Below are 19668 nucleotides of genomic sequence, written 5' to 3' on the forward strand. Positions count from 1 at the left end.
CAGTGTCAATCACTGTTTCCCAAATCTCAAAATGATGACATCCTTAAATGTCTTGTCCACATACAAAACATATTCAAAGAATATTCACGTTTAAAAAAAAAAATACTATTCGATTAAATAATTAACCTCCAATAACAACCTCCCTAGTAGGGTTGGGTATTGACTAAAAGTTATGTACAGTATTCATATTTGATACTGATGACAATTTTATGAAATCTGTTGTAACTAGGGTTGCAACTAATGGTTATTTTCAGAATTGACTCATCTGTCGGTTATTTTTTCGATTAATTATTTGTTTCTTTGCAAAATGTCTGAATAATTTTGGCTTGTGGACAAACTAACCAATATAACTATTTGTTATATGGAGCAAAGACACTATAAAATAATCACATTTAAGAAGCTGGAATATGTGAAAACTTGTAATTATTAGAAAAATATAAAATAGTTCATATCCAATTTTGGCGAATAATTAATGGTTGAAGCCCTAGTTTTGAACAAAACATGCTTATAGGCTCACCGACACTGACGACATGAACTCCTTAGGTATCAAAATTTGACTTAGATTTTTTGTGATAAGGTGATACAGGAGAAGTTGGGTCAATACCACAAAAGTTTGATCCCCAGCCCTTCACCTTCCACAGAGATAGCAGGCACATTATGGAGGTAAGCGCGTGTCATTGATGGTGTTATAATAGGGAGTAAAATGCACCTTCAGAGGATCTTAACAGAAAAACCTCCCAGTGCAACAAAGCAGCTCCTCTTCTTCTTCTGCACACGTCACCACTGAGGTACAGAAACTTAAACCACGGCACCACACAAAAGAGAAAATCAATTTATGATTCCGCGAGCTTATCATACGAAATAATATAAAGAGCATATTCCCCAAAGAGCATTGAGCGGCAGCATATAAGCCGTGGCAGTCTAATCCGGATCGATAGCTCATCACTCCCCATCATTTGGGACGATAAATCTCTCTTCGTGACCGAGCCGAGACTGCGGGGCAACACTCTCTCCTCTAACAAGCGCACTTCAAAGAGACACTTTACACAGTCTGAAATCCTAACTCCTTCTTTCCCCTGAAAATGGAGCGACGGGGATTGCTTTGGGGTTTTTTTGGAAATTATTGAGGGAAATTTGGTGGAAAATTAACTGCCCGTTTCCTGTAATCTTGCTGGGTTTGGAAATCAAAGCGGCATCACCATAATAAACTTCTGCATACAGCTTCACATGCATAACTGAACGCCGGGACACATGCCGACAGGCGGTGATTATTTTTGAACGTCTCCAAGGTTTTGGAACATTGGAACAGCTATCAGTAAAATGGAAAAATAAACATGTTATACATATCGAATTGATCATAAGGTCAGCTTTTGAAAATGTACATTGTAAACAAAAGGAGGCTTGAAATCCAACTCCATGTGGTGGAAAAACAAATAAAATATCAGGTCTCATTCTTCCCGAAATTTAAAAAAGCGAGGCAGTGAACCAATCGTTTCAGGTGGCTGCTGTGTGGGCCGGCTTATTGCCTCAGCTAAAATAAAAAAGTGGATATCTGAATGGTTATATTACAAAGTCGACGAAGTCTTCGCCTGCAACAACCTTTGCTCTCATGTCATGCAAACGAGACAGGAGATGCAAATGATCTCAGTTTGAATATGTTCCGAATAAAAGCCACATGATGATTCACTGATTAGCCTGGCTACGCGCAGCGAGCAAATACTTATAAGGACGACACTGAAGGTGATTATTGAGAAATATACAGTAATTCATCATCAGATGAGCTCTGGATTGTGATGGAGTCCACTTTATCATGTCCGATACCAACATCACAGCCTGATACCATAGTCTTTTTTTTTTTTTTTTTTTTTTACAAATTTACACTCATCAGTTTGCCTTCTTTTCTTTTCTTTTAACAGTATCATAGAATGTATAGAACACCTGTGTTGCGCTCTCTCCACTGGCTTCCTATTCCGTTTTAGGATTGATATTAAAATTTTATTGTTGGTGTTTAAAGCTCTTAATGGTTTGGCACCAGCTTACCTTTTTCTTCACGCTCCATCACAAGCTCTGAGGTCTAATAACAGGCTGCTTTTAGATGTGCCAAATTCCCGACTAAAAACCCAGGGTGATCGGGTCTTTTCTGTAGCTGCCCCTAAACTTTGGAACGGGTTACCCATGGAAATTACATCTGCCCCCACCATTGAACACTTTAAATCTTCTCCTTGGCCTTCACTTCAGGATAAAAATAGTCAACCTGGACACTTCTATGTAGTTTGTACCATTTTACTATTCTATTAGGTCACTACTTTACTGTTTTACTTGTATTTTTATTTATTTTATGTTTTATTCCTTTCTTCTTGCTGTGCCTTTAAATCTTTGTAGCACTTTGGTTGTTGTTTTTTTATGTGTGATCTAGAAATAAAGTTGACTAAATGAATAAAGTTGAATAAAGTCCTCGCTCACATTCTGGTCACATGACATTGGTACTAAACTTTGTTTTTTATAAAAATAATAGAAGTACTGGACCAACACAATAGTGAATATCTCCTTTCGAACCAATACCGTGTATAAGATTTGGCTAAATCCTACCAAAAATCTGTAGTAAGGAGTCAGAAAGCGTTCATCAGAGTAATTCTAAGCAAACAAGTAAGTAAAAACTTTACCTTAGTGAGTGGGTGTTTCGCTGAGTATAGAGTATCATTTCTGTAGGTGCAACTGGTTGATAAATACAGTAAGAAACATAGAGGTAATCAGGCACAGAATCTAATTATAGATCTTAGTCTCTGTTAAGACACGGTGTAATTATGACGAGCTGTTTAATGAAATGAAAGTTTCATTTCAATATAATCTTGTGAAATCTGAAAGTAAAAGACTATTTTGAAAAGCTGTGTGCACTCACCTTGACATGAGACTGAGAGTCATTTTATTTATCCGTTCACATTCATTCACCACGAGGGGTGATTTTAGTATTTGATGCGTTTTATATTCACGAGGAGGAAACGACTGAGCCTTCAATCGACTTTTGCGATTGTTGGCCGCTCCTTATCCAGTAAGTAGTTTGTAAATGTACCATAAACCACTGAGTAAACTCACAGAGCAATAATAAATAAACCAGAAAAGGCAACAAATGTTTACAGTTCACGTGACCTCATTTACTTCACGAGCGTGAAACCAAGTTTTAACAATCTTCAGAGGAAAATTCTACTCCAGTGTTGCAGTGCAGGCCAAGCAGCAGATGTGTGTGTGTGTGTGTGTGAACACAGCAAGAGGAAAGACTGAGGCACCCAAATGTTATAATAAATAACTTCATGACAGCATTTTTTGTCCTCAAAAACTATGGAGCCTCATAAAAGTCATCTTTACATCGAATATATTTACACCTAGGGAGCTCTCTGCAGGACTGAGATGCTCTCGGTCATTTTTATCTTTATTTTTCCACGATTTTGGTCTTTTGCAATAATTATGAGAACTTTAACATTTCTAGAAGTGACTGTTAGTACCAGAGAGTTTTATGGATGCAGCGCCGGGTCACGAGGTGGAAACGTGACTCGTCGTTACTGCGCTGACACTTAGGAGGAGGAGGGATGACATCGTGTGGCATTAGCATCCGCGCAGCAGTGGAACAGGAAGCATGTTCCACTATAAACAACCAGGCAGGCCTGATTTACATGAGGGAAAAGTGAGTGCACACTCTACAAGTCCTGCAGTTATGGCCCAGGCCTGCACTTAAAACACATTACATATTACATATTTAGAGCAATGTTCCTGCTCTTTGAAATAGCGACGGCAACTTCATCCCGAGAGACGCGGGGACACGTCGTAATTGATGGAAAAGTTAGCAAAGCAGTCAGGATTGTCCCACTCCACCCGATTTGACCTCTGTCACCTTCAAACGACAACCAAGGTCACACGGCGTGAGGCACTGCAGCAAAGGGACTTTTGATTGATGGTTTTTATTTTTCCTAATTTAGCTGAAGTGCCTGTTCCCTTTCACTGAAACTATATCAACATTGACTGGAAAAGCCTGTAATACAGTTTCCACATGAAAAGGGACCACAAACCAGGTTGAATAGCCTTGCTCGGGGAAGAGAGTTGCCCAAATCTAATGGAGCATTTTATTCGGTGGCAATTTCCAGGCCAACGTCCAATCTGGGTCTCAAATCCCAGAAGGGCCGGGTCATACTTTCCACGGCCGCGTGTGCATGGAGGTCCATTAGGGTGCGTGTGACGTTAAAATTTATCATACGCCCATTACGCCACATGCCCCCAACTGGTGGTGCACTCTTCGTTTGGTCAAAAGAGACAATAAATAAGACGATAACCATGGAAACTTGCCCGAGGTCATACGCCGAGTACCAACGGCTCTCGAAGGGTATAAGGAAATTCAAATGAGGGCAATTTCCTGGTGAGAAATTGCCGCCACTGGAATGGAACGCGGAGATCGGGTACGCATGTGTGGAACACAGTCTGTTTCGCTTGTTTAAGTATGAAGGGAACTGCGGGCATGTTCGCACACGTGGAAGTGCAAAGTGGCTCTCAGAGAACATGGAACAAAGTGTGTTTGACCCAGTCCTCAGGGTTCATTTGAGAATCAATATTGAGAAGAGATACTTACGAAGGAGACGCAGGCAGCGAGCAGCAGGATCCTGACCAGGAGGTCTTCGAATTGCTCCACCACCAACTCCCACAAGGACTTGCCTGAAATATGCATAGACAAATGACTTCAAGCTTAATTTAAAGCTTTTATCTTCTAACGTGAAGGACCTAAAGGACTTAAATGGTTGGAAACTATCTATGTGGTGTATTAACATGAGTTTTCTTTTATTATTTGCAGCCATAAAGCAAAACAATCCCTCTATTGACACTGGAGTAGTGGTGTGTGCATGTGCGTGCATGTGCGTGTGTGTGTGTGTGTGTGTGTGTATGTAAAGCCGCTGTGTACACTCCCAAAGTTTAATCCTCAGTCCACAGGAAGAAAAGATCCTGGCTCAAGATTCTTAATCAGGTAGTAAAGGGAGGACAGCAGCTCAGTGGAAAAATCAATATTTACCTTCTTCAGCTGGGAGCTCTGTGGATGTCACACCAAGCCAGTTGTAAAGGAATCAAATTGGCAGGAGGGAGAGAGAGAGAGAGAGAAGGGGTCGGGGGTTGGAAAAGAAAGTCAAAAAGACATTAGTACATTTGATCATTTTAGCCTCAGTCTGAGATATACACACACACACAACTGTCCTGCTTGAAAATGATGATTAAATAGTATAGCAGCACATGGTTTTTCATATAGACAGCAGAGTTAGTGTCATTTACTGAAGCCAATAACTAGCAATGTAGCAGTAAAATATGAGACGAGACAAATAATCCTGCATGGATTATTTATTCTGGGAGTTTTAATCTCCTCCCTCGGGCCTCTAGTTTTAAATTAGCGGTATAATGACACTGTCAGTGCAGACACTGGAAGAACAAACAGCTTCATAACTCAACCAAGAACATTCATATAGTACAATTGTTGATCTCCTGTAACATTCTCTGTAAATAAGGACGTAGACGTACGGAGAGGGTTTATTAAAATTAACATTAACATCTCAGTCCAAACTAGCATCAACTCTCTTTAGATGTGCTTTTTAGTTCGGCACATTGGACATTGTTTCCTTTGCCAAGGATCAAAATACATTCTCACATTCAAACTATTTGTTATGTAATCCAACAGTGAAAAATACACTTCCTCTGATATCGCTGAATATCATAAACTGATTAAAAAACAAATCTTTCACATCCAAAGTAACCAAGAACAATTTAGAAGGAACTATTGTACTTTTTAAACATGCTTATTTGATACGTTTATAGATTCTAATTATACTACGAAACATATTTCATTTGATGTATCATCATACTGGATTAAAGATTGTGATATCGTTATAAATATTAATACTTAAGATGTCTTCCTGGCACGCCTACAATTATCATTCAAATCTGCCCCATTGTTACGTGCAGCATTATATCAATGTACATCTCAATTCATCCATCCCATAATCGCCAACATTAAAAATACAGCGGTGTAAATAGGTCGAGCAAAGTCAGCTACAGACTTTTGACAGGAAGCAGATTTACTCCCAATGAGACAGCTCTCTCATCATCATCCTCTTCCTCACATACACTTCAGACACTGGTATAGTCAAATTAGATTAAGATGAAGCGAGAGAGTCATAATTCCTCAGCATACCCTGGTATATACAGTACAACAGTATTTCCTCTCTGGATTTTCCTGCAAGTACAACCAAAGGACGCTCCCGTACCTCTGGTGGTCCACGTGCCAAAGTTTAAGAACCGTGGGTTTAAACTATTAGTCAAAAAATGAAAAGGTCAAAGAATTTAAAAAAAAAAAAAGAGAGAAAAGAAATTAAGGTCAAAGTTGCTTCACTTTCTATTAACTGAAACCAAAACGGATGAAAGGTGGACGGAAATAATCGATGTCCGTGGCTCTCAGTGAAATGACTTTTCTAATGAAGCCAACCTTTGTTTGCTTGTCCAGGTGACATTTTCCCTTGATCAAACCTGCGCTGGTCATTGACATTCATGCTGCCGCCTCAGTCTCTCTACGGCTCCACTTTATTTGTCAGCCTCAGTGGTCAGTGCACAGGCCGATTTCTTTTTGCATCAGTTCATGCATAAACATCCACAAAAACAAAGCCAAGATGGAACAGCCCCAGCTCCTTTTCTGCACTTTTCGTCTTCTTTGTCTTTATTTTACCATCTAAAGACAAACCGAGCCTGCGAGCCACTTTTGGTTTGATCACCCGGACACGACACCCACCACACGTGAGTCACCGATAAACACATCAGTCACATTCTAAAAGCACAGAGACTGACGAGCACTGTTGATCGGTATCGCCATAATGAGACACAGGCGTTCTTAGTCACCGCGTTTGTCAGGACCCTCATCGTGTCCACTGAGTTATGACCAAACAAACAGCGTTTACCTCACTGGAAGAACTCAGTGATCGGATCAAGTGCATCTGCCATCACAAAATACACCCATTACTCTTGTCGTATAAGACAAACTTAGAAGGACTTCAATTACAGCGCGCGTTACCCAATAAGGAGGGGAGAGCGGCTATTTTTAGGACGCAGTGGGCTGTAACCCTAAATGACAGCAGTGTTCTCCACTGAGCAGTGGAAACATCCTGTTCTGGATGTTTTGACCAGACTGCGACTACACAAGTGTAAAACGTGACCCTGCGGAGAGAGAGAGGAGAGAGGGGAGGGAGAGAGAGAGAGAGAGAGGCTGGAAAAAGGGCAGCCCACGACATAAGCACACACAGCCTCCCTCCGTCCACAAACAAAGAAACTCTGCACAAACTCAAATTACACATGGCTGCGGCAGAAAGAGAAATCATTTCACGTCCATGAATTCTCAGAGGACAACGTGTTTTTCATTGGTCAAAGATGGGCAAAGATTAAAAAGCTTGCCAATTTCAGATGGAGGGATTTTCTTCATTTAGTTAAAACAGAGGGTGATATAGGGGTGAAGTAGGGGTGGGTGAAAAATATAATTTTGGTGATATTATGTCGTCTTTCCTCGTTCAATACGATATTCAATATGCCATGGCAAATATATCGATATTTTGATTCATAAATGAAGGCACTTTAAAGTAAACAGTCCTCGCCAGTTACATTTAAGAAGCTTGTTTTAAAGCTACATTTAAATGATTCATTTAGCACTTGAATACAAATCAATTAAGAGATGAATTGCTGCAGCCCAACGGATAACCCCTCCAGTCAAGTCCGCATGCGATCTCTTGACCAATATTTCTGCATAGTCACCAACTTTTTTGGGAGGACTGACCCCTGTGCTGAGGTCACCTGTGTCTGTCGCCCGCATGTGTAATAATAGCTGGTGAGTCACTGTGAATAAACTTGCTTTTCTGGAGGCTTTTCAGAGTTCAGGTTGGACACAGTTGAACTCACAAGGGACTTTTGGCTGACACTCTGCCCGCAGCAGCACAAATGTGGAGGAGAAATGGGTTCTGCTGTTTTCCATGCTCCACCGGTCTGACATAAGCCTGTTTCCCCATCACTGTGCCTCCTCCTCCTCCTCCTCCTCCTCATCGGTTGTATAATGTTTTTTATGGCAGACAGGCTGGCTGCAGCTTGAGGGCAGGAGACAAAGACAGACTGACTGAGAGGACGAAACCAACGAAAGGGAAAAGAGAGAGAAAGAAAGCGAGGGAGGGAGGGAGGGAGGGAGGGAGGGAGGGAGTAAGAGGGCTGGAGCTGTTGAACGGGGTTCCCCCGCTTCCCTCTGCCAAGGATTCCCTCAGTCATCTGGGCTGTGTCAACCCGAGGCTTGCCCAGGCACATTCCTGACTACTGACTTCAGCCACCACCACCACCACCACCACCACTACCCCCACCCCACTCACTGTGTCCCCACAGTACCTCCCCACCTCTGCCCTCCCGGAGCAGACAATGAATAAAAGAACTTGTTTACAAGCTGCAGCACAGCAAGCAGCTGTGGGCAGAGGGGAGACACTTCCTGGAGATAGTTGCCAACAACAGCAGGAGGCTGGTTTCTGCGTCCAGAGAGTCAGGAAGCGGAGCAGGAAATTGGCCGTGTATCGATTCATACAGCACACCACGCTCTGATAAATGAGCTTTCACTGCCAGCTGTGCTTCTCTGCCCAGTCTGTCCGAATCCATGAACAAATCATGAGGACCTCCAGTAAACATCACATCTGAGTGTCGAAAAAGACAAGAATTAACAAGCTCGAGTTCAGGCCGTCTTGCGAAAACTGCAAACATGAGAAGGGTTCGGGAGTTACCATGACAACTTGGATCATGATGGCTCCTTGAAAACAAGCCTCATATGATGTAATGTGCCAGGGTCTGTCAAAATTCACCAAGAATGGCTGTTACGCAATCAGCAGGGCATTGATACAGCACACTCTGACTTCAGGCATCAAACACGCCACACATTCTGAGGTGAACGAGCTCAGTTCCAACCTCCATGGACTCCGTTACCTGGAGTGAAAGCAAGTGGAGAGTCACAAACCTCCAAGTCACAGGCAGGTGCTTACGTGAGGACAGAGGCACAAGAAGAACATACTCTCTCCTACTACATACATCCTACTAACAAAAAACACGATGGGCAACGATGACTGTGAGAGGAGAGGAAGGAGGAGAACAGAGTGAAATCTGCTGCCAACTAGTGGTCATAGGCTTAAAACTGTAGTGCGGAATTCCTAAATATGGACAAATGTCTGTTACATTCCACTGTCAAGTGAGTTCATAAAATTCAGCCTATTAGCTCCACATGACAAGACGTCAGGCGGCGTCAACGACTTCAAACAGGTTTAAGTATGACTGAAAACACAAAGAGGGGAAAGTTGAAGTGAATTCTTCCGTCTAAAAAAAATAAAAAAAAAGCAGTTTGATGTGATTAACGCTTCTTGCACCTCTCACCCCTGCGCTGCTGCTACATACACACAAACGCTCCCTCAGGTCTGATAGTTCTGCTTGACAGGACACAGCATACAAATAACATTACATTTGTTTCTGTTCACAAACACCAGAGACAGATCAATAATATCAACACGATCGCACTAGAGCTCTAGGACAAGTTTGTTCAAATACCAAAATTGCGAAAAACGACCGCTCAACCCAACATGGCGGCCTTCCTGTAGGATTTACGGCAAAGTCCTCATTGACTTTTTGGAACGTCCTGACATGATTAGAGCGTTTACCAACTTTCATTCATGTATGAAACATTTAAAAAAAATCACCTAATAAAATCTTTTTTTCTATTTCCGTTAGTCCCTCCCAATTTCAATTTTCAACACTTATTTGCTATAAAATATCACCGTATATTAAGGGTTGGAATTAAGGGCAGCTTCCTATACACCTGATCACTTTCCTAATGCATTAACCATATCATATGTCAATTATGAATGTACTACAGTCTCCTACTTAACCTTTCCATCTCTGACACAAAGGCTGTCTGCCGTCTGACAAAGTCAAAGCTTCCTTCATCACAACTGTTGGTGGCCGCCGGCTTCCGTTCTCTGAGGAAGTCGTTCACAGCCGTGTCAAGTGCTCTAGTCTTCCCGCCAAACACTGGGAAGCAACACAAAGCAACAGGAGCAGAGGTGTTTCTAGTGCTCTATCAATCCTCTGCAGCGTAAACAACAGAAAAGAGCTCAAACACAAAGCTCCTCTTCAGTTGTCATGAGAAACCTGCGACTGAGAGCAGGATCCAGGATTAAAGACACCCAGTATGAATTCAAACACGCAGTGCTCAGCTGCATGTGGTTTCACTTAAGTACAGTCATCTGATCTGAACGCTTCAGTCACCATAACATGCTCATAATAATTATTATAATAACAATAATAAGGCTAACATATGTATGGAGCTGCAAGTAACGATTATTATTATTATGGGGGAAAAAACTCATTTAGACCTTCCTCAGACCATGTGTGTGTGCACAAATGACAGACCCATTAATCCAACTGCATAGTGTGTTAACACTTATTATTATTTATTTCTAAGGCATTAAAAGATGACAATAAAAAACATTTCAGTGCCATGTTAATGCTCGTCAACTATTTTCATAATCAATGAATCTGTCGATTTGTTTTTCTTTGGTTTGGTCCATCAAATGTTGAGCAGTGTTTAACAAAAAATGGAAAAATGTTCCTCAAATGTCTCGATTGGTTCACAAACCAAAACACTTGATTAATTGATTATCAAAATAGCAATTTAGTAATCAATTTAATGGAGTGATTGTTTCTGGCCTATGTATGTATGTTTAGTATTTATAAAGTTGATCATGGTCGCCATGTTTATTAAATTCACTTGAAATATATATATTGTTGTCTTTTAAAGCCTTTTTTAAATAAATGGAGTGCTAACAATCTATGTTGTTGGATTAAAGTAGTGGTTTAAACACATTGCTTGTGATTGAGGTCCATTCTATGACATAATCTACACAAACAGTGAGGAAAAAAAACGGTTTAATTTCAGTGAGAGGACATTTATAACACGGGTAGAAAATGATATGGGGAGTTATCTGTGATATCATTTTAGCTGCTATGTTTGATTATCTGATTACCCTGTAATTTACGTCATGCTGGAGACACAGAGAGGAAATCATCCGGCCGCCGCCGCCGCCGGCTGCTGCAGCTGCTGCCCGTTGGTTGGACCGTTTCTGACACTGAGCTGAGCTCAGGGAAAAAGACAAACTGGGTTTTTCCTTGGGGTGTTGCACACATACAGTGTGCCGAAATTCAACTGGAGCATTGCTTTGTTTTTCTGTTTGCATTGGGTGTTTTACCATTTTCCCAAATGGGAAACCGACGCTTCTCGAATATTGAACATTGCTCTGCTCCGCTCGACTCTTCTCCTCTGTCTGGTATCAGACACGTCATTTTCCATTACTTCATAGTGCGTTCTCAACGTGGGCGGGGTCGTCATAGCACGGCTGTGTGACAGTGCCATGACTTCTCTGTATACGCGTCACAAAACATACAAAGCAGTTCCCTTCAGCGTACTGAACAATTACGATCAGTTGATTAAAAAGAATACTTCAGTACTTCCTGCATGACCGGAGCACAGACTCTGACGTCTGAAATACAGCTGACGAGGTTGTGAATGTCCTTGCTAAATTTTGGAGAATGAGGCATGTTTTGTGATTTTTCCAAGTCTTTTTAACTGATCTGCAGTTCGGCATTGTTCAGTTTGATGCCCGTGTCGGATGTCGCGCTCATGACACCAAACTCTCTGACCGATGAGCAGTCGGCAGTCTGTCGACGTCACATTTTAGTATCGTCTCAACTCGCTTGGAACCTTGCTAGAGCAGGTAGTAAAAAAAAAAAGCAGCAGGTACCAGGTACTATCTAATGGAAAAGGAAAAAAAACAAACAAAACGTAGAGTTGAGTCGAGCAGAAAAGTGCCAATAGTTTTCATCTTTGTCCAACAAAGAGATGAGAGATGAGTCTTGATAAAGTACAACCTCTCAATAAGATACACAGTATCTGAGCTGCAGCCAAACACAAAGCTGCTTGTTGAACACTCGCGGCAAGTACCAAGAGGAAAAAGGAAAGAGGCCTGTCAACTGAGCAGGACATGCGTGAGGTGATTAGCGCCAAGCTGATATCTCATCAGGGCTCCAAGCTTCCTTCCTCTTTATGATCACAGCTGTGTGAAGAACCGTTTTTTTGAGCATCTCCAAAAGACTAGCGGGGTAGATGGCACCCGGCCATGCAGCAGACAAGCTGAGAAGCTCACTGCTGTAAAAAAATTGGTCAGCAATCCCCCTAATGACAGACTGAAATATCTGTGTTAACATCATACTATTTATACGGTTTATTTTGGGTTTAGAAACCAGAGCATCACTTTCTCCCAATCAAAACGGTGAAAGATATAGTAGGACTAGTAGACTTCACTGATCTGAGCCACGGAGCAGAAGGGGGACAATTTCAAGTGGTGCGATTGGTAAAAGTAATAAAGTTACAATGTTAGATGTGTATGTTGTTAAAAAAAATAGTCTTTTAAAAGACAAACAGGCTGTAGGTGTGAGTCTGTGCCATTCAGGTTATTCAAAAGTGACCATATTACTGCCCTGGGTGATATGTTCAATTATGAATAAACTGTAAACTGCTGCTGCTGCTGCAAATACTACTGAACCATACACACATACACATGTTTCAATGCACATCACATGCATGCAGCACGCACTTAAAGCGTGTCCTTTGATACCCAGACAAAAAAGTATGTCAAATTGATCGACTCTGCAATAAACTTTGAACCTAAGATCATCCACATGAAGCTCTGGATCAGTGGGTGAAGGAGAGGCTTAACCCAGACACAGCCTTTTTTATTGAACAACAAAGCTGGGGTGAGGGAGAGGCATTACTGGTAATCTCTGTCTTTGATTTGTATTTTTTTTTTTTTTTTTTATTAGTCTAACACATGAATTAATTCAGTGAAAGTGCAGCCATGTCATGTCAGCAGCTCCCAGGTTTCGGTGGCTTCATAACAACAGAGGCGTCAGCGCGACCCCACCAGCACTTTGGTTTTTCTTCCGCGCTCTCTTTAAAATGACTGTTAAAACGTAAACTTATGGACTTATTGAAAGTCAAAAAGTGGAATAATTGGAGCAAAGATTATTTTCCCTGCTCTCTTCATTGCTCCTTGTTTTCTTTCAGGCAAACAAAACACTTGACGGTGAAGGGGAACAGGTTTATCTATCTGATTTAAAGAAGGTAGCTTTTATATTTACAATAATGAGTCATTTTACATACATGTCATTACACTTAACAAACAGCTCGTCTCTCTCCCTCTCCAAGCACTTTCTGAAGACTTTGTTTTTACTTATACACCGAAAAGGCACACCAGCGTTCAATAAATGCTCTGAACTCAACACTCCTTACAAACACAAAACACCTTTGTGTACTTATCTTCTCCAGACTGCTGCAGAGCTATTAATAGGGCTGAACAAGTAATCAATTAATAAATAGCTTCTATTTATGATCATAGTTAATGATAACAATTCATTCTCTCATCCTTTCATTAGATAGTAGAAGTCGTGCTTTAATGTGTCTCTGTGTTTTGATGAATATTTACACAAAACTCGACTGGGGGGGAAACAATACATCACAAATCAAACGGCAATCATAATGATCTGTCAGCAAAATCCCAATTATATCTTTTCTCCTAATAAATCAGCAGCGTCGCATGAGACCCCGGCGACTCGACATCATCACGACGGCGACTGACAGATGAAGAAGCGGGAGAGAAGTGACAGGCTCCTCTGAAAGCAGCCGGGGCAGGCACACACACACACACAGGGCCCGCACTAGAACAGGGAAGTGACTCGAGTGACTTTTCCTTTACAACTTAACTCTCCCTTCTCAGCCCACACACGCCACAAACTGCAGCGCTGTCTGTGCGTATTTAACGCTTGAATGTGCGCTTTTTCAGGAGGAGTGACAGTGCAGTGGGAGCTGACAACTCCAGAGTGAGGAGTGCGGTGCAGTCAGGGTTGCGTCTGTGTGTGACGGAGGAGGAGCAGGAAACAGCCCAGCTCCTCTCGTATTTCAAACACCGGGGCGGGGGGGTGAGGGGGGTAATTCAGGCTGCCTTCATGTTGAGTTGCAGAACAGGAAGAGAAAACAACAGTGCGCGTGAGATCCCACTAGAGGAAGTTGTAATTATTATTCACGGCAGAAACCAGGGTGAGGAAAGTGCAAAGGGAAAAAGTGACAGAAAACAAAAACACAGTTCAGGTGCCAGCGGGACGCTGTTGTAAGCTCACATGTCAGACAAGTGAATCAATAACAATAATGAACTAAATGTACTTCATACGAGTGAACGCAACATCGTAGCACAGACAACCAGCTTTGTCTTCGCCTCCAACGGATGTTGGCTCCCTTGTTGTTGACATAGCTGAATGCTCCTCTCGCACAGTCTGCCTGTAAGTCAACATACGTCTCCAACATTGGACACTGTAACATGATGGTGCAATGACATGCATTGTTAGGTTGTTTAACCTGAATGCCTGAATGTTGCGCAATTGTACTCCTGTCCTGCAGGGAGTGTCAAGAGACTTTTTTTTTTTTTTTTTTTTTCTTAAACGTAAACAAATCTCAAAGGCTCCCCAGCTGTGAAGTCATCTGTAGTGTCAAAGAGACATAGAGAATGATCCGATTAATCATTCTCTAAACTAATATTTAATGTTTTACCAGTCCAAAGAATTTAAAGATGCAGTGTGATGTTATCATTCTGCCTCTGTACATGATTCAACATTATTTGTATGTTCCTTCCTTCATCTGAAAACAGGCTGTGTCAAGCAATACTACCAGACCTGACAGAGGGAGTGTTTGTGTGTATACAACAGTAGCGCAGGGGCAGCATTTATCCAGGTTTTACTGAGCAATAGAATTCACTTCTGAAACTTCTTTGTGGACACTCCGTCTTGCTTTGCTAACTCAGTGTTGCCGTTGCCTCCGTCTATATACACTGAGAAATACTGAGAGAGTTGTGTGGAGCTGACAAGCTTTTTAATGTGTGAACTGACAATGACAGGTGTAAAAAAAACATGTCAAAAGTCACTCACTACAGTTTAAGCTTTGGTGTTTTGGTGTATTTTGTCATATTAGAGCACAGAATTCTCCAGCATGTTATCTCAAAAGAATCCATAAATTAACGCCTCCTGTTTCCACTGACACTCCTCCTCATGAGTGTCGGCTCCAAAGGCAAAAAAAAAAAGGAATCTATCTTGTTCCTGCTCTCCCCCAAGAAAAGTAGATTGCTCATTGGGAAAATACGGCCTTTTGCTGATACTAAAAATGAACGGACTGTTCCTTTGACAATGGGGTTGTGATGGGAACAGAATACAAGCATCAAGCTATAACAGCACAAACATTCTTGGTGCACCCACACAGCACGTGTGTGTGTGTGTGTTTGAGAAAGAGAGCGACTGCCTCTACTACATTAGCGATTACACAATGAAAGTGATCACCTGTCAAGTAAATTACAGTGCTTGTATTTCTCAACAGTCCTGCCGTGTGCGCGTCTGCGGATGAAGTTGAACGCAAAAGGAGCTGCAAGTGGACCATAAATGGAAGTTTTGAATTTAAGGTCAGCCGCCGTCTTTCTGCAGCACAGACCTTCCAGATGTGGCGGCTAAGCTAATTTTCCAGCACTTTAGGAGGGGAGCAGAAACTCTGAGGTTGGTCAGTCAGTGGAGTTTCTCACGTGAAAGCATCGATATAAAAGCCAGGAAGCCTCGGCTCCATGTGGCTGACTTTACTGTCACTGAAGAGGAAATCGTATGTGCGTAAGAATCTATTGCAGGCTATATACAGATCCCAGATCCAGGCCAGACCAGACCACATTTTTGGGTAAGTTATGTCTAGTGGTAATGAGGCAGTACACACTCTCGTCGTGTATTGATTGTGGCGATGAGGGGACAGCAGAGAGCCTGCGAACAGGCCTCACACTGGAAACCAGCGGTGGTTAAACTCCCTCATCCGTCCCACAGATACTACATAAACTGAGCGTGTAAAAACCTCTCCGGTCCCACGGAGGAGTTTTTACGTCTGAGCCAAACATGACACATCCTCCTCCTCCTCCTCCATCCTGCATGCCGTCATCTCGTCCTGGGGACACGCTAAGCGGCGTACAAAAGAGGAGAAATGACAGGAACAGCACTTGACGGTGAGCTCAGGCGCACTGCGGAGACTTTTTGTTTGTGGACTTGTTGATTCGAGGTAATGATCCTTCCCTTAATCAGATCCTGCTAACCATTACAGCGCCGTGAAACATGGTGCATGCACGTCGGGGAGGGGAACGTGGGTAATCACACCACCCGCAAACAGCTTTGAACAGACGCTCGCTGGAACAAAACCCCCAAGCTCACACAGAGAGTCCTTGCAGTCAACTACAAAGTCTGCGGTTTGTGTGCAAAGGGGAAGGAGCCGTAAAGCAGCCATGTATCACTCAGCAGTGACTTGTACTAAAATCGTAAACAAACCAAAACCAATTTAATTCTGTTTTCCACTTTTTTGGGACTGTGTCGGGGAGGGGAGGGGGGGTAGCAGCTGGTGTGGGTAACCTTTTTTTTTGCAGTCAGTGCCAAAGGAGGGGGGGGGAAAGGGTATTCCCTCCCTCCCTCCACTTCTCTTGAACACACTTGCATGAGACAGGAAGTTCACAGCTGAAAGCGAGAGAGATGTTATCTGCGGCAAGACGTTACTTTTTTTTTTCCATGAAGTCATCACGAGCCCCTGGGTAGAGCGGCTGGCTGCAACAAAAGGGCTACTGTTCGACTGGCACAATGTGCCGCTCTACTCCACACACAGCTTGGCCACACATGCAAATGACAGGCCAGGAGAGGAAGGTGTGGTGATGTCAGGTCTGCTCTCGACACAAAAACACTCATCGAACACCAAGCTCCGGTTTAGACAATGATAAAGGCTTTCAAGTTACAGGTGTGGGAGCTGCTTCCTGATGGACACACACACACACACACACGCACACACACACACACACACACACACACAAAACTCTATCCTCACCTGCAAAAACACCTGATAAATTAATGTGTGTCCCTGTGGCTGCTACCGCTCTCAGATTGTCTATTTGTTACAAGTGGCTCTCTACACATCCACTTCCCCCTGTGATCTTGTAATCTGAACTGGAAAGTAGAAGCCATGTGGAGTGCGTCTGTTGAAAGTGAAAACAGGTTGCTCAAGATTTTCTCTTTCATTATCTTCCCCAGTTCATCTTCCACTCCAGCAGTAGCAGCCTGAGCGTGCCTGGCTGTACTTCCTGATCCTACATGACAGTCTGGGATGTCTTGTTTTGACAACCCCCCACCACCACCACCCCCCCACCAACCACTCTGACATGAGGTGACCCCCCCAAGGAAGACAGTTAATACAAATAAATGGATTAAAATGAGTTATACCAGTCAATCAGTGTTGATTTGTACGAGCATCTCATATCCTTCTCTGTCCAGTTCTCCCTCTTTCTTTGTATGTGTCAATTTAGTTCCTTTTCTGGTATAACAAGAACAAGTAGTCCTCAATAAGACCAAATCCTGGTCCTAATGAGGCAGAGCCTCCTTTCTGACGCTCTGGGTAAAGTTAGGATAAAAAATGTAAATTGTGGATAAGGTTAATGTTTGGGTTGGGCATGAAATGGTTATGGTTAAGGTTACGAATGAGGCTTTGGTTAGGCTGTCCAAATGAATGGAATTCAACAAGAACAGATACGCAGACCTGCGTGCGTGCGTGTGTGTGTGTGTGTGAGTGTGTGAGTTACTTTAACCAGTGCGGTGAGAGCTGAACGATTTCAACACGGACATGTGCATCAATGAAAGGTGCCACTTTCATTTCCACTGACTGCGCGCCACAGGGAATTACGCGCATGTTTTTACGCGCAGCACGAGCCTGAGACCTAACATCAGTCGGTGTATTTCCTGGCACACGAGTCGCCCCAGTCTCTAACACACGGCACAAGCTGAGCACAAATAAAACAAATAAATAAACAAACAACTACTCACCGTTCGGTCCATATTTCTCCAAACTGACTTTGACCTGCTCCAGAGTCAGCCCCGTGTTCTCGTTCACACCGAAGTTGGCCAAAACTTCAGTCGCCGATTTAGTGTGCGAATTTTCCATCTTGATGCACCGGGCTTTAGCCGATCAGATTCAAAGGCATGTAGTATCGAAATGCATGTATTGTGGGGGATCTGCGGGAGGTGTAGCAGGCAGGCAGGGAGGGAGGGGGGGAAGTCTGTCGGCGGATGAGGCTCGCTGCTCGGTTTGCTCTGTCACCTGTCTCTGTTTCCCCCCTGAAGCAAACCTCCAGTCAGATCCGCGGTACAGACACTGCTGTTTCTCTGTCGGTCGACTGTCGCTGCTACTTCATCTCCATCTGAAGGTGTGCTCTGTCTGTGCCGGGGCGGACCGCCTCTCCGCTGCGCAGCAACTCCCCTCCTGCGCTGCCATTGGCTGTGCGTACCTGCGCGGAGCGAGCGCTCAGCTGGCTCATGCAAACAATTCAAACATCGTTCGTTTGAAAAAAACAGGATACGCGAAGCATATGGTTGGTGCCGCTGACATGTTTATGGCTCGTGGCTCCGCGGATTTCAACGCGCTCAGCTGCAGCACATCAGCGCCCCCGGGGCTGCCAGTGCACACAGACTGGATGCGTCTCACATGTTGCGTGAAGCCTCCATCACAGTTGGTCTGGAACCACAGCTCTGGGGCCACTCACACAAAGATTGTGTACATTTGAAACAAAATCTGCAAGCACTTTGTATGCAAGACAGACAAGAAGAAGGCTGAGTTATTGCACCCCGAGGTCAGTTTCCACTGTCGTCCTCCCTCACAGAAGACACAAAACAACAACATGACTAACTGGTTTGTTTGAAAGTCTGCAGGGAAATACACTTTCTGAACATTAAAGACATACTTCACTTGTTTTTTTGTTTTTTTTTTGCCTTGTATGAGGTACTGACACATGATCAGCACTGACTTCAACAATCATGTCACCAGACACATGAGGAAAAACTGATTTTAGCTCACCCCGAGACATCCCATGTCCATTTAAGTTATGGTTCAACACTTAAAAAAAAAACATAATTGCTAAATCACAAAGGTTGCAAATAAGCTGTCACCATTTACTCACATTTATCACTCTAACGTCCTGAGCCTGACCCTAGAATGACTGATGACATGAACCATTTCTACATATAGAACAAAATAACCTATATATATATATATATATATATATACACATATATATGTATATATATATATATATATACATACATATATATGTATATATATATATATATGCATACATATATATATATATATATACTCTCAGCATGCGTAAGAAATAAAATCAGTGGAATAAGAAGTATAAAACAAAGAGATAAATGTGATGCAAACACAGTGTGTTTTCTGTTGCTGGTGAAGTGAGCTGGACATTCTGAGCCGGACAATAAAAAGCTTAACAGAACGTCCCAAACTCTGACAGCTGCAGTGTTCCTTGTCCTTGCAATCTCGCCAGACTGCTCGCTTCCAGCGGCCTGTGAAGTCCATTTTTGGCTGTTCATGTGAGTCCTCGGCAGCATGACTGCTGAATACCACTGCTCCTGATG

General features: G+C 42.8%; 1 protein-coding gene across 2 annotated transcripts in view; it reads right to left on the bottom strand.

Moving 5' to 3' along the window:
- atp2a3 (ATPase sarcoplasmic/endoplasmic reticulum Ca2+ transporting 3) overlaps nucleotides 1-18443 on the bottom strand; it is a 50107-nt gene extending 31664 nt beyond the window's left edge. For both annotated transcript variants that reach the window (XM_058627103.1, XM_058627104.1), the window contains exons 1-3: nucleotides 18061-18443; nucleotides 5051-5068; nucleotides 4616-4698 (exon numbers count right to left, since the gene is read on the bottom strand). In XM_058627103.1, the coding sequence (XP_058483086.1) occupies nucleotides 4616-4698; nucleotides 5051-5068; nucleotides 18061-18178 (219 nt within the window). In that variant the 5' untranslated portion in view covers nucleotides 18179-18443. The remainder of the gene's footprint in view (nucleotides 1-4615; nucleotides 4699-5050; nucleotides 5069-18060) is intronic.
- Between the last annotated feature and the right edge of the window lie 1225 nt (nucleotides 18444-19668).

The sequence above is a fragment of the Solea solea genome, chromosome 4, assembly GCF_958295425.1.
Source record: "Solea solea chromosome 4, fSolSol10.1, whole genome shotgun sequence".
NCBI classification, from domain to species: Eukaryota; Metazoa; Chordata; class Actinopteri; order Pleuronectiformes; family Soleidae; genus Solea; species Solea solea.